The sequence below is a fragment of the Anarhichas minor genome, unplaced genomic scaffold, assembly GCF_050575085.1.
Source record: "Anarhichas minor isolate MPS153535 unplaced genomic scaffold, ASM5057508v1 ptg000009l, whole genome shotgun sequence".
Lineage (NCBI taxonomy): Eukaryota > Metazoa > Chordata > Actinopteri > Perciformes > Anarhichadidae > Anarhichas > Anarhichas minor.
The window spans coordinates 2,151,648-2,167,500 of record NW_027466455.1 but is presented as its reverse complement, the minus strand read 5'-3'; the positions used below and the strand labels follow the sequence as shown (position 1 = coordinate 2,167,500).

The window sequence follows — 15,853 nt, the reverse complement described above, 5'->3', positions numbered from 1 at the left end:
GCTTTGTGCCGTGTGCAAAACGTACCTCCTGAAGCAGTAGCAGGACAGAAAGATGCAGACGGACAGGATGATGGGGAGGACGATGGCGACCACGGTCAGTTTCTCGTCGTTGGTACCTGTGGTCATTCAAAGTAGATGAAAAGTGTTGCCGCATACAAGTGAGCAATACGAAGTCCCAATGCAATAGTTGCAATCAAACGTAACTTATTTGTTTCTCATAAAAAACAACGGATAATAAGTTCTATGTGCAGAAAAAACTCCAAGCATTCGTGGTGGAATGTAACTAAGTACATTTACTCAAGTACAGTACTTGAATACCACTTGAAGGTACTTTTACTTTACTGTGTCATGTGTTACTTTTCAGATTTCTATTTTTCAACCTCTTCCTATGCAGTGAAAACTACGGAGCTCCTGATGGGTTGATTTTGCATTTGAAGGATGAAGTGTTGATCCAGAACCATCACATATAACAGTAGAACATGGAGGGAACTTTTTACTTTTCATACTTTAAGTCAGATTTGAATGCAGGACTTATAGTGGAGTGTTTTCACAGTGTGGCATTAGTACTTTTGTTTAATAGAGGATTAGAATGCTTTTTCCACCAAACATGGCTCTAATAGAACATGAAAAGCAGACAAACAGTGAGGCCTGATGGGGAACAACCGATGGCAACCGATACTGGCTCTTACTTGCACTTCCTCCCTTTCTGGCTGTTCCTTTGGGACAAAGTAATTTTGACCTCTGACACACTTTAACAGCCAGACACATCGTTTTCGCATCAGGATAAAATCCTGATGTGAGTTGATGTCTATTCCATTTTTTTTTAATAATGTGGAAAGTACCCGGTGAAGAATATAAGGTACAGCATTGAAGTGTGCGAATCGGTGAATCCTACGACAAATATACTCTGCAAAAAAATGTCCTCCTCGATATGTCATTCAGCATTGAATGACTTGATGTCGATCTTGTTTTAGTGCACTTAATAAAGTGAGAAATCATTGTCACTATAATAGTTCGGACACTTACCATAAGATACGACTTCACCACGTTCGCTGAAAACTGTCTTGCAATAACGATCAGTCTTGACGCTGGACCAGAACTCGTAGCGGCAGCTTTTATCGTAGGGGATGAACACAGGCTCTCCCTGTGTAGTGTAGTCATGACACTCCTAAAACAGGAAGCAAACAAAAGAACAGTGTTGGAATCTGACCGGTGTGGAGAAATTTTGTGACTTTCGAATTCTAGGCTGAGCAGTTCAATTGAACTACTTACTTCGGAGTGACTGCATTTCTTGTAGCACACCGTGTATGTCCAGCTGCAATTTACTCCAATCTTTGGATGCACCCAGCTCAGTTTGAGCTCATCTCCTTCTTCTTTTACGACGCTCAACACTGGTGAATCTATCACTGAAGAAGTGTAAAATGACAACAAAAATATATATAAATATGTGTTTTTCACTTACACTTGGCAGTACAAGTATTTGAACAGCAAATGTGTTACATTTATTTTAACAACGCACAATGATATAAATAATAAACTATTGGAGATAAAACTGACTTGGTGCAATTTTAGAGGTGCTCATTCCAGTATCAGTTTCAAAAGACACGCAGGTGTCATTCTCGACTCCATCAGCTGTCAGGTAGCAGCCATACCTCCCCGCACCGACGTAAGGCCGATCGCACTCTCTTAAAGGCTTAATAAGTTCCTTGGTAAGTCCACATATCCTGCAACGACAAGATGGGCAGGTGATCAGAGTATTCCTTCAGCCGCCACGAGATATTCATGAAACTCACAGATTACCTCGTGCCCATTAGCATCTGTGCGGGCTGAGCTCTTTCATGATTTCACTAATGTTCCCCGTGTTAACAAGCCTTCACTGGGCAGGTTAAAACAACTAGCCCCTCAGAACAGCATCCATTAAAACTGTACTGCACATCACTGGAGACATACAGGATCTCCTCTATTTCCTGTCGCTGTAATTCTCACCTATAGGAGAGCTTAAGAGGCATGTTAGCCGGATTCCCTGGGATCCAGGAACAGTTCATTTCTCTTGTCCGGGTGATGATACATTTGATGTCCTTCACTTCAGCTGCGCAGTGCAAGAACAAAGACGGCACATTATAAACGGCAAGATTCAGATAGGACTTGAGGGCATCGTCACAGACGCAGCGGACAGCTGTCTGCTTCTTACCTCTTGGTTTAGGGGTTTGAATGATTTTGCGCACCTCGGTGATCTCATTCTGACTACTACAGTCTTCAACAGTCCAAACGAAGTACGTCCAGTTGCTAGAGCCCGTCTCTTCTGTGAGGAGGGTCGCTGAGAAATTTCTCGATTTCACGCACACATACTGGAGGAAGAAACAACACGGGCTCTAATAACGGTTATGCTTACACATATTGAAACACTCCAACCACCTCGGGATGGAGGTCTGCTTGCAATTATGTTTATCGTCAAGTTGCTTATTTGTTTCACATTATTTGTCCTCCTCATATTTAAACAACATACAGGTGCTGGTCATATAATTAGAATATCATCAAAAAGTTGATTTATTTCACTAATTCCATTCAAAAAGTGAAACTTGTCTATTATATTCATTCATTACACACAGACTGATATATTTCAAATGTTTATTTCTTTTAATTTTGATGATTATAACTGACAACTAAGGAAAATCCCAAATTCAGTATCTCAGAAAATTAGAATATTGTGAAAAGGTTCAATATTGAAGACCCCTGGTGCCACACTCTAATCAGCTAATAAACTCAAAACACCTGCAAAGGCCTTTAAATGGTCTCTCAGTCTAGTTCTGTAGGCTACACAATCATGGGGAAGACTGCTGACTTGACAGTTGTCCAAAAGACGACCATTGACACCTTGCACAAGGAGGGCAAGACACAAAAGGTCATTGCAAAAGAGGCTGGCTGTTCACAGAGCTCTGTGTCCAAGCACATTAATAGAGAGGCGAAGGGAAGGAAAAGATGTGGTAGAAAAAAGTGTACAAGCAATAGGGATAACCGCACCCTGGAGAGGATTGTGAAACAAAACCGATTCAAAAATGTGGAGGAGATTCAGAAAGAGTGGACTGCAGCTGGAGTCAGTGCTTCAAGAACCACTACGCACAGACGTATGCAAGACATGGGTTTCAGTCGCATTCCTTGTGTCAAGCCACTCTTGAACAACAGACAGCGTCAGAAGCGTCTCGCCTGGGCTAAAGACAAAAAGGACTGGACTGCTGCTGAGTGGTCCAAAGTTATGTTCTCTGATGAAAGTAAATTTTGCATTTCCTTTGGAAATCAGGGTCCCAGAGTCTGGAGGAAGAGAGGAGAGACACACAATCCACGTTGCTTGAGGTCCAGTGTAAAGTTTCCACAGTCAGTGATGGTTTGGGGTGCCATGTCATCTGCTGGTGTTGGTCCACTGTGTTTTCTGAGGTCCAAGGTCAACGCAGCCGTATACCAGGAAGTTTTAGAGCACTTCATGCTTCCTGCTGCTGACCAACTTTATGGAGATGCAGATTTCATTTTCCAACAGGACTTGGCACCTGCACACAGTGCCAAAGCAACCAGTACCTGGTTTAAGGACCATGGTATCCCTGTTCTTAATTGGCCAGCAAACTCGCCTGACCTTAACCCCATAGAAAATCTATGGGGTATTGTGAAGAGGATGATGCGAAATGCCAGACCCAACAATGCAGAAGAGCTGAAGGCCACTATCAGAGCAACCTGGGCTCTCATAACACCTGAGCAGTGCCACAGACTGATCGACTCCATGCCACGCCGCATTGCTGCAGTAATTCAGGCAAAAGGAGTCCCAACTAAGTATTGAGTGCTGTACATGCTCATACTTTTCATGTTCATACTTTTCAGTTGGCCAAGATTTCTAAAAATCCTTTCTTTGTATTGGTCTTAAGTAATATTCTAATTTTCTGAGATACTGAATTTGGGATTTTCCTTAGTTGTCAGTTATAATCATCAAAATTAAAAGAAATAAAAATTTGAAATATATCAGTATGTGTGTAATGAATGAATATAATAGACAAGTTTCACTTTTTGAATGGAATTAGTGAAATAAATCAACTTTTTGATGATATTCTAATTATATGACCAGCACCTGTACATTTCTGTGATTTCACAGTAATTCAACGTTTGTTTGTATAAGTGTGTGGTTGCATTTTTAGCATTTAGACAATGGGCCTTGCACGGGGCCCGGTGAGTATATATTACTGTATTTAGACATTTTATTTAAGTGTGTGCTTTGGCGTCACAACAAAGAGCCTCGTAATAATCTACGTTCAACGGCCGTCTCCCAAAATTGTTTTTCTTCTCAGTGAGAGTGAATGAATAAACCAATGCATAAATAATCATAATAATTAATAGTCAGAAAAATACATAAATTACATAATGTGAAACATTAACACACCCACAAATAGACAAACAAAAACCCAGAGAGACCCAGATAAAGCAGGTTTCCTACACTCTCTGGGAGCTCCAGATCCAGGCAGTATTTGTACCAGACCTTCCCATCCTGCAGACCGCTGGGCTTCTTCCAGGTCACGTTCACAGTGAACTCGTCCACCCACTCATAGGACAGATCTGTCGGTGGAGGGAGAGCTGCTCACGAGACAAAAAGGGGAGAATCAATGTCACCTGAAGATTGAATTAATGGCACTGTTAGAATAATATAATAATATATGTTAAAAAAAATCATAACAGCAATAGCCCCAATAATCAATGAATTCATTTTTTCATTATTTTTTAATTCACTTCCGTTTGAGTCTGAACTGGACGGTACACCGCGCTCAAGTGGGCTGAAAACTGACGCACTTTGTATTTTTGTTGCGCGACTATTTTACAAGCACGGTACTTGATTGGTGCGCTGTGACTAAGAGGAAATACGGCTCTTAAATCTCTCACGAGCGCTCTTCGCGCGTTTAGTGAAAGTACCATAGACTCATATTATATTCACGCAAGAGAAGTTTCCTTTGGCCGCATTAAAACAAAATGATTTCAGTGTAGCAATGTAGTGAAAATCCAGATAAAATCACCTGAACTCAACAGAAACGTTTTTCTCAATAGACTTGCTGAACTTAGGTACGACTAGTAGGGTCAAATGGGCTATTATGTTATTACGATATAGAGAAAATCATATGAATTGGGATTACAGTAAATGTATCTTGATCTTTCTCAAATATAGTGTGATAAATTGAGTAAATATGCGTTTACAGGTGCCTCCACTATTTAGAATGTCCTCCCAAAAAATAAAGAAATACAAAAATCGCACGGCAAATGGTTTTCCGTCCTGGAAACAGATCCATGAAAGTTTCAGTTCAATCTTGTGAAACGGCTTTTACAAACTTGCCAACGTTTTTTGCACCATAGACACATGTTCAACATATTCCATAAGAGGTTTAAAACTTCAGCTTTCGTTCATGTTATTCCACCGCAGAGAATTTCGACCATTTTGTGGTTGCTCTCACCGTAATGAATACATAGTGGCGCAACCACATCGGAACAGGCTTAACGCAATTTTAAAACAAGGTAAAAAACAACAACTTATAAAAAGATTTATATTTTTCATTTAAACTCGACGGGAAAAGTGTCTTTGAAGTATTTATCTTCGTGCGTACAAACTCTACTTACAGGACAGGTAGCCCAAAACCCCGCCGCTACATGGACCATAGTTGGGTCATTAAAATAGTAGCAAACAAACATCCAAACATCATCCAAACATCCAGAATGACAAGTCACAGTTTAACAGCTCACTATAAATAGGGTTAAAGGTGCGTCATCAAAGGTCACTAATTGGACTTTGGTATCAGCTGCGTTGTCTACTAAAGCCCTTAATTTATCAAGCTTAATTACGGTCTAATTATGACGAGAATGCTGGGTAATAGAGTATTTACCTGCTTTACAGTGGTGAACCATGATGACGGCGGTAAATGTCAGGAAGGTGAAAAACTCCACAGTGAAAGCCATGTTGTCTTCCGTTTGTTATCCCGTCTGGAGGCGCGTCAACTCCAATTTACTCCCCTCGGTAAAATACCGGGTGACAGTTAATGTCACAACACAGGCAAATACAGACGTTATGAAGATATCGGGGGATAAAAGCACACACTCAGGGAAGCGAGGGAGAGACCGGCTGCACCTTGACGGTCTCTCTGGGTGGCTTCGCGGTGTCTACTGGGAACAGCGGGGGCGGAGTCTCTGTGAGAGTGGGAGGACAGGCTGTGATGACAGGAGACCATGGGAACGTCCAACCTCTTCCCAACAGTACCGGTGTCCCACGCGGAGACGTCCAGGCAGTCCGCAAAAAAACACGAGTGTCAAAGAGTGCGACGTTAAAAGACGCTGCCCGCGTGGCTCTCCTGACCGAGGCAGAGTTTGAGATCCTAAGCGTAATGTCAGAAAACCACAAGTGTCCATCCGCGTCTCCAGGAAGTCGTCAGGCTCCAAATGAGTTAATCGATAAGCTGATTAACTGCTAATGGCTTCATGCAGCGGCACAGAATGTACTAACACGAGGAAACATACAGAGGAACCACATTTCATCTGTGTTGTTTTCTGCTACACTTAAAGATGAATGACAAGCTTGATCTACTGTATAAATTACCTATTTTTTAACTTACAAGAATACATACATTTTGTGTGTTTGTCCCAAATAGCTGGAAATCTTAAAGGAGTACTTAAGCAATTTTGTACAAGGTTAGTGATAAAGTTGGGGGGCTCACAAGGGGACATTATTTAACAAAAGAAAGGTAAAAATCAACGCAGCAGAGGCCAATATGTCCTAGCTTTCAGCCCTGTAGTATGAGTCAAGCTCCATAAATGCTGGATCCTACACTACCCATAATGCAACACAACGTTTATACCTATAAAGTGCTGCAGGAATGACATAATTTCGAAGGCCAACTCCAGAAATCAGCATCACACTGGATGGGATTTTTTTATTTAATTTTTTTTTAAATCTATCGTGAGATAGGTGGAGTTGTCCAGATGTCATGGAAAAGAGCATTTTAAGGATTCCTTGTTTATGTTAGCTTCAAAGTGTGGATTAAACTCCATGGCAACATGGCAACATCTGAGAGGAAGAGCTCGTGAAAGGTCGAGAACAACGATGACTAAATGGACCATGTGGTGAAACTGGTTTGTCATCCGCTGTCTCCTCAGTCAAGAATGAAAGGATCTCCATAGTTTTTCTCTCCAGGTTTTATTGGAAAATGTCTTTACAAAGTCATTTTGACAAGCAGCCGCACTTCAGTATACAGCGCAATTAAAAATGAAAAAAAAATGAAAAATCTCTCTGCTAGGACAGTTTTGGACTGACGAGTCCAAAATGTTACAAATATAGATACAGTACGTACAAACATACAAGGATGCAGAATTCACTTTACAGCATGGCAACAAATTATGTACATTTTGCTTAAATATTATTCATCTTATCTGCTAATTACAGTGTAGCACTTGTGAAATACTGTAACTAACCAGCGCGTGATGAAGGTCTTATTACTGGGGGATGGGGGAGTCTCTTCAGAAGGCAAAGCACAAAGGCACTGGATCTTAATGAGAGGAGCTCTTCACTTGCTCACTGTACTGAAGTCAATACCATCGCACCGCTGTCATCGGCGTGTCCCGTTCACATAAAATGAGCCCACATAGAGAATTTTGTTTCACTGATTGTACTACAGCTCTGACAGAATTTGTCATCTTCTCTGGTATAAACATTATTTATTACCTCTAATACAACATTGTTATCACCAAAATAATTTGTTTTTTTTACATTTACAACGTAACCCTTCTTAAGAGCAGCTTTATCACCCTGAGGTGTGTCCTTTCTTTAACTTTGGAACACACTGAGAAGGCATTTGTCACGATGACAAACAGGGCAGTAACTGTGGCCTGGCGCTCGCTTTAGACGTCACTTATCTGTTTATCACGGCCTGACTGTGCGCCTATAAAACCCCTCGGCTCGACTGAGTACTTCGATGCTTTGCTGCCGAGTTGGCGTGTTGCTCAGCCGGCAAGAGCCCGGCCAAACGAAACACGGCGGAACAAAGAGAAGATGCCGTTGTCTTCTAAAAGTCGACTCGAGTAGTAAAAAACGAATTATGGAGGGAGTGTGATGTCCTGCATAGATCTGAAGGGCAACGATGCAGAGAGAGAGGACAGGAGGAAAGAAAATACTGCTTTAGCACAGTGTCTCCCTGTGAAAAAACAACAGTCTATCCTGCAGATTGTCACAAAGGAGGAAAAGAAAAGATGCAACCTGGCATGACTCAGCACAACGCCTAAACCTGACACGCTGACATTTCGTTGGTGCTGCTGCGATACATTCTCCGAAACACTGCTGCTGTGGGTTTGAATGTGATCCAACTCCTGCGATCTTTCGCCCCGAGCTTCTGCATCTTCGCCACTGTTGGGGGGGGGGGGGTTTGGCAAGCATAGCTGGGCGGACGTGAAACTGGGATCCACCCCCTCATCCGGTTCAGGTCCTTAGGGGAGAAGTGAGAGGGTGTGCATGTGGGACAGACATCAGCCCAGGTTGGTGGACGTCCCGCTGATGGCACGGAACACATGGAGGGAGTTTTGTAACAGTGAGCGCATCATATCTTCCTGGTAGATCTGGAATCAAAGCAAAACACAGTTCACAGGGGTCTCTCACACACACACAGACACACACACACACACACACACACACACACACACAGAGAGAACTCCTCACACGGTGAGATGTGGATCAACATGAAATAGACGCTGAATGTACAGTTAGTAACTGTTGTTTGTATAATGAAGTGCAAAACAAAGCTCTGAAAGTATTTCAAAATGACGTCACTACTAACAAGAGCGTCCTCGTCGCTGCATGTAAAGTCATGTTGCCCTCGCGTTATTTTGTTTTTTTTAAGACTCGAAAGTATTTCTCTGACGTCTGGCTGGTTTGCACACGTTCTTTCTTTGCATGTTGCTTCACTTCATTCTTTTGATCATCGTTCTGTTTGAATGGCTGAATAAATGTGGGGTTACAATGTGCTTATAGACATTGTGTTTTAAAGCAGTACATGTAAAAGTCTACAAAGTGAATCACATCTGTATGTCTTGTTTTATTGAATTCATGACGTCGCACCTGTTTAAGAAGTCGGCACTTTCACTTGACGGCGGGACAGCTATTGAAACTATGTAGGTCAGAACTATCTGATCTGGCTCACGCCGACACTTTTAACATCCAACTTCATCCTCATCTCACATCAAAGGCAACATTTAAAAACGGACCTAATAAAAACACGGTTATAATCAGCGAGCCGCTAAAAGAGATCTGAATCCAGAGGATACCATGTGATGGGTTTCCTTGTCGAGACTGCTTGAATGTGTTTTTGTACGTCTGGGAAAGTGTCACATGTGGAGCTGTATCTTTAACGTGTTTGTACATTTTTAGAATGGAACTGCATGAGGATGAAATGACAATAAAGGAATATCGTATTATATCCTATGTCTGATGAAGGCCACAAGCTGAAATGCACCTGTCTCACAATACAAGTGTTTCTTTATGCTATTAAGTGTTGCTGGAGTTTTTAGATGTATTGTACCTTTCTCCATGTAGGTGAAGTTGTGCCAGGAAGGAGGTTACTAGTGATGAAGATGAACACTGTCTTATATGCATTAAATGCACGGTTGGTAATCTTGAGAAACTAGTAAGAATATGCTAGATTTCTAAAAGTCATCCAGCCTAAAAACCCGGCCCAGTGCTGCCTTCTCTTTTCCAATGCAAGCAGCTAGCAGCACCCGCCCCTTCAGGCCCTTTGTTGTTTTTGAAGAAGATTACTAACCCTGCCCTTAAAGTACACTCATGTACTTTAATACAACAATTTGCAACAACTGTAAAAGCACACTGCTTCTAACTGACAGGCATTTATCCGTGCCATGTCGGAGCTTAAACAAATGAGGGTCGAGTCTGCTACAGCTCGCCATAGATGTGATTCACATGAAAACCCTGCCAAGCCCTCAAAGTCAACTTCTGCGAGACCGGTCAAGCTTGGTTTCCATCATGTTACTCCTCACTCTGTTTACATGTGGTTTTATCCAGGATATTCATAAGATACATGATTCAACTGTTTCATCATCGGCTGTTCAGTTGATGAGCCCGCTTAAGTTTATGGCTGACTTGTGGTGGGACAGCGACATCCTGCATTTAATCCGCTGCCGATTTAAACGGATCAATACGTTCTACCTCCGATCTATACGGAACATTTGGTTCTTTCAGTTTTACAATTCTTCTTCTTCTACGCTCCAGAAGAGAGATTTGGCGACCACACCTGCATGACTTGACACAAGGCGTCCGCCCTAGTTTGTTTTGGAATAACTGAGGTTACACTCAGAGCAGCAGCTCTATCACCAGGACGTAGGTTTTACATGCGGCGGCCATGCAAATAAACATCATTTGATTAGCGGCATATGTAATTTGCATTGTTATCAATAAAACATGTGGTGCCGGCGTTCGGCCACAATCATGTGTCGGAGCTCGTCGAAGGATTCTCATCCTCTGAATGCTTTGTTCTTTTTCAAAGCATTTTAAATTGCTGAATATTTATTCTCTTTTATTCTCACTCGTTTGTAATCAAGGCCTCGAGTAATTAATCACCTATTTCTGCAGACTCCCCATTTTGACTGCTGCGTTATTATTTTTTGTATCCAGATGAATGTATGTATTTAGATTACCATTTGAAGGAATGAACTAAGAAGGTGCACATTGAGAAGTAATGGGTTTCAAAAAGGACAAAAAGACAGATGGAGCTTTAACACACCTCGTGATCACATTACCTGTTTTTCCTTAAAGCTAATGGCCAGCACAATGGAAAGAAAGAGGCAGACCAGTTAGTTCAGAGCAGCTAAAGTGATATCAAATGTCAGCAGGCAGAACAACACTGCTGCAATACAACCACAACATATTGCACTGATGGGAAGAGGACAAAGTAAACATTGTCAATGAGCAACAGTGAAGTATTCCCTCTCTGTAAAATGATTGCCACGTAATATTATTGCACACACACACACACACACACACACACACACACACACACACACACACACACACACACACACACACACACACACACACACACACACGAGGAGAATCAGCTCAATTCTATTGACAAGGATTTTAAGAGCAGATGAGTGCGTGATGATGGGAATGATTCTTTCCAGGAAATCAGTTTTCTTTTATTCCAGGATGTTAAACAGCTCCCGCAACTCATTACGACTCACTCCAAGTCTCATCAGCGAGTCGGTCTATTTTTGACAGCCGCAACCACATTAACGTCGCTGGAAGCTTCTGGAAACGTGAGGCCAACGTCTTTATGAAATCAGACCTGCTTTCATGAAACGCAACCAGCAGGGTTGGTGCGGTGATAATGGCTCTTTCTGTGCCCGTGTTGAAAACAAATTGACTTTGTGTGTGTAGTTGTGGATGGAGAAACCATGGTGATGGATACCAGCATTAAAAAAGTTAAAGCTGATTCATGTGTATGTGCAGTTTGATTTGTCACAGTTTCCATTGTTTGCATGCTACTGATTCCACACGAGGCTCAGTGGACGATAATCTCATTAGCATGCCTTTAACATGGAGCCTGGCTGAGTAGAATGCAACAGCTTTTAACTGTGCTGATTGTCCCTATAGTGACTTTACATATCATCTTAAAGGTGTTACATTTTAAATTCTGATCTTTAATATACCAGAAAAAAGCGCATGCTTCTAGTGCTTGCGAGTCCCAGTGAGCGTGCCCCACCCTCCGGTTGCCCCTCAGGTAAACACTGTGTGCTCTGTCAGCACTGCTGCTGTTGTTCGCACTGTTAGCGGCTAGCCGCCGGCTCAGTCTAGCCATGTTGAGAGCTGTGTGGAGGCAATCCCTCAATCATAGAAATGCTCTGAATTTGGAATTCAGCACCTTTGAAGGATTCGCTTCTATCTATACAGAAGGTTCTGGTTGTATTTGTACAGATTTTGAGATATTTAAATATTCAAGTAGATCCAATGATACCTGTTTTATAGTAAGGTCTGAGAATTACGTAGAGCAGCAGGGACGTTTATGTTGCTGTTGAATTTTCTAAATGTCATTTTGTAACCCTGTGAGCAGTATGGATTAACTGAATATGACATGATTACATGCGCGCACAGTGACTATTAGCCCCCTAACCACAACGTACTGTAGCATCACAACAAATGACTTAACACATCCAGCATGCTCCAGTGAATAAAATACTGTTTTTTGAAATTAAGCAGGAAAATGGTTTTATAGTGATAACGGTTGAGTGGCCACACAGGAGGCCCGTGTTTGATTTCCAGACCACTGCAGCAGACTTTGTGACCAACTGCACATCAAAGCAGAGCTAAGCGTTTGTGTAACAGGGGTGTAACGGTACAAAGAAGTCCCCCAGAAAAGGCGAGAGTACCTGCTCGTGGATGATGTCGGATAGCTCCTTTACCATGTCTTTGAAGTTGGCCTTCAGGCCCTCATGGTACTCAAACTGGTCCTCTTTGATAAGACGCTCATTTATGTCCAGAGCTATACTGCAAGCCTGAACAAAACGCCTGCAATCATCAGAAATAAGATGACAAACTTAATAACAAACTCAAATGACTGCTGATCAAATCCCTCATAATTGTTTACCAGAAATGAGGAAGAAGTAACAACACAAGAAATAAACTGAATAAATCCAACAGTACCTGAAAATGTCCTTAAGATCTTTCACTTTCTTGATGGCAGACTGGTTGGATTTGCTGTCATCCAAGAATGCTCTGGCATAGGCCATTGGACCCGCATTCACCTACAACAAAATATGCCAGGGAGTGTTAAGCATTCCCGTACATCACTGATCTGTACCCAGATTACAGTTGGCACGCAACATTTGTGCGTGTCACTCAAATGCTGATCCCAGCCCAGCTTTGCACAATAACCAGAGTCCATGTCTAGTTCATGTTTAGTTTATTAGATGTCTGGCCAAGTTTGACAAGTTAGACTAGTTATTTCATTTAGACTGTTCTAAAAGTGGGTGATTTGTTATGGAAGACTTCAAAAGCCAATTGAGAGAAAACAATCAAATGTTTTCCATGCAGCAGTTATTATCGTTATCACTATATTTGATCTTTCACTTCGCTGTGTCTCTGAGTGACGGGGACCTTTACCTGCACAGAGACGCAGCCCTGCAGTTTGAGCTGCAGTTGGATCATGTCCACCTCCTGGCTGGAGCAGAGTTTGGTCAGCTCTGCCGTTCGCGCCTTCATCTCATCGATGGCCACTTCCACTGGCTTGAGCTCCACCTGCTTCTCCCCCAGCACCTCCACGCGCTTCTTCACGTACGGGAAGGTGTTGGCAGCTGGAGATAAAGCGGGCAGGCAAAACTGGTTGGCTCTAGCATATGCCCATTGTGACAAAATGCAAGAAAATGTATGTTCGATGCGTTTACACATTTGTTAAGAGACGACACAGAAAAGAAAGTCATGTACTTGTGAGCACGCTCCTCCTCTTGCACTGCTCCTCCACCCCGCCGTGTTTTTTGCCCGACAGCGTGTACGGCGTCTCGAACACGAAGCGGTTGATGTTGTGGCACTTCTCAAAGTCTGTCTTCTTCTCCGGTGCCTCCTTCTCCTCAAAGTACGACTTGACGAACGTCACCTGGACGTAGGCGAACTTGGCGTCCAGGTCTTTGGGGTTTACCTGTGGGAAAGCAAACACCTTTAATGAAATAGAATTGCAAAAGCACTACATTTCAGAGACGGATGAGATAAGTGAGGCTCTTGTCAAATGGTGAGTAATAGTATAAATGTCATCCAAAGGTAACATTCCTCTTGTTCAAAGACTTGAGGCCAAAACACACATTGCTTCTTCACCCTCCACTGACTCACATCAAAAGCAGTGAAATAAATCAATTTGCACCTTGTCAACCGAGACTTCCTGATGACTCCATTGTGAGGAAACTGAACATTTCCCACATTATTGTTGGACAAATGACATTTTCTAAATAAACACAAGAGTGGAGCTGCGATTTTCATCCCTGACTGCGTTTCAATCATTCTCATCAAGGCTATTTACTCCCAACGTCTCCATCCTCCATTTCTCTAATGCACCTTGTTTGAGTCCTGAATGATCTTGACGTTTTCCGGCCCAAACTTTTCCCCATAGAGTGACAGCAGCCGCTGAGAGATTTCGGACAGGCCAGTGAGTTTGGGCTCTTTGTAAATGTACTCCTTCCCGTCCTCCTCCTCGAAGAAGCCCTGCACAAAAACACACACGTTCACTCACTAAATATAACGACAGACAGTCCGTCGGAAGCCTTCTGGAAGTAACATGCATCAAAACAATGCATTTAGTTCAGTAATGAGTCCTAAAATGTTATTTTTTCCTCTGTGTTTTCAATACAAAATAACTTAAAGTGTCAAAACCATTAAAAAGATAGCGTGATTCTGCCTTTTTTCTGTTGTTTTTGCCTTCTGCACAAGTAAAATGCAACACATTCACCACATTTAGCCTAACTTGCATAACACATTTGCATGCCACATATCCTGAAAGTGTCTGCTGACTTCTAACGTCCCCGCAGTTACACAACTTTACTACATCCAGTCTTGAACCTGCTGGTTAATGTGCTATCACACATAGCTCTAAATGCAACCTTTGCATGGCGATTTACAGTGTTGCACTCAGTTTCAAAACATTTTTTCTTATCACAGTTCTGTCTCTCTAATCATTTCACTCATATTTATGGAATATTTCCATAACATATCCAACAAAGGGTTTTAAAACATGCTTATGCAATCACAACAAACAGATACAAGTCTTACTGAACATCTTGCTTTGTATTTACACGGCTTTAACTGGAATAACTTGCCTGACTCCACCAAAAAAAAAAAAACATCGATACAGAGCCACATTATGTCTACTTTTACTTCTTACTTTAACTTTATCCTCTACACTATATTTCAAAAGCTTTCTGGCAAAGGTGGGAGTTCACTCTTACTTTTAGTTCTGACATAATATGAGACTATTGGATCTACATTCAAATTTACCCAGCCCTTTAGTGTGCACCTCACCTGTCCGTAAAAAGCCACCCTGAAGTACGTCCCGAGCAGCCTGCGTCCTGATTGTATCACCTCCATTATCTTGTTGTAGGCTCTGTGCAGAGTGTCGTACAGTCGACTTAGTTTCTGGGAAAAACAAATAAGACGTATGGCATCAGAGTTGGGTCTATTTTCTGATTGTTGTTTTTCTTGAAATAACTGAGCCGTGCCTGCAGGAACATTCACACGCATTGGAGTTATGCAACATCCCATCAAACAAAGAAACAAAAATTAAAGACATTTTCTCCGTTCACGTTAGACAAGTATATGTCTATAGGCGCCATTACAGACTGGCGACCTAGTTTCTCCTCCAGGATGGGTGTTGGGAGGCTCACGGCCCCTGTGAACCCGACCTTTCCCCGCCCGGATGTTGTTTACAAGAGCAGCAAGGAAGAGCTATTTAAAGCACTCGATAACAACCAAGTTGTCTTCTCAAGGAGTGAGAGAGTCCCATTAAATGTAGTTAGAATGGTCACACTGGTTGCATGTTGAGTACGAGGTTACGTTACTTCTGAGACGCCAACAATCCTGTGAGTGCAAGTCAACAGGTCTAAGAAGCCCGGGAGTTTAATAAAGAGTGGAAAATGAATAAGGTAAACTCTACACACCCGTATTTATATGAAGAAAATGTTTCTACAGACCAAAGTCCTTACATAGGTGTGCAAACGTGGCCTTCACAAGCACGAGGACACGGATGGATCACTTTGCAAGGACAGGCAAGAAACAGTGGCTGCATGTTTATGTTCATCCTGA

At 42.2% G+C, this 15,853-nt stretch overlaps 2 protein-coding genes across 4 annotated transcripts in view; both read right to left on the bottom strand.

Moving 5' to 3' along the window:
- The window catches only part of LOC142945912 (interleukin-13 receptor subunit alpha-1-like), a 7,818-nt gene extending 1,672 nt beyond the window's left edge, over positions 1-6,146 (bottom strand). The window contains exons 1-8 of the mRNA XM_076086849.1: positions 5,904-6,146; positions 4,475-4,611; positions 2,192-2,348; positions 1,987-2,089; positions 1,558-1,724; positions 1,273-1,406; positions 1,027-1,168; positions 26-116 (exon numbers count right to left, since the gene is read on the bottom strand). Coding sequence (XP_075942964.1) covers positions 26-116; positions 1,027-1,168; positions 1,273-1,406; positions 1,558-1,724; positions 1,987-2,089; positions 2,192-2,348; positions 4,475-4,611; positions 5,904-5,976 — 1,004 coding nt within the window. The 5' untranslated portion in view covers positions 5,977-6,146. The remainder of the gene's footprint in view (positions 1-25; positions 117-1,026; positions 1,169-1,272; positions 1,407-1,557; positions 1,725-1,986; positions 2,090-2,191; positions 2,349-4,474; positions 4,612-5,903) is intronic.
- Positions 6,147-7,188: 1,042 nt separating this feature from the next.
- Positions 7,189-15,853, bottom strand: part of dock11 (dedicator of cytokinesis 11) — a 54,046-nt gene continuing 45,381 nt past the window's right edge. For all 3 annotated transcript variants that reach the window (XM_076087015.1, XM_076087016.1, XM_076087017.1), the window contains 7 exons: positions 15,074-15,187; positions 14,114-14,260; positions 13,493-13,703; positions 13,172-13,362; positions 12,713-12,813; positions 12,439-12,577; positions 7,189-8,619 (listed from right to left, as the gene is read on the bottom strand). In XM_076087015.1, the coding sequence (XP_075943130.1) occupies positions 8,530-8,619; positions 12,439-12,577; positions 12,713-12,813; positions 13,172-13,362; positions 13,493-13,703; positions 14,114-14,260; positions 15,074-15,187 (993 nt within the window). In that variant the 3' untranslated portion in view covers positions 7,189-8,529. The remainder of the gene's footprint in view (positions 8,620-12,438; positions 12,578-12,712; positions 12,814-13,171; positions 13,363-13,492; positions 13,704-14,113; positions 14,261-15,073; positions 15,188-15,853) is intronic.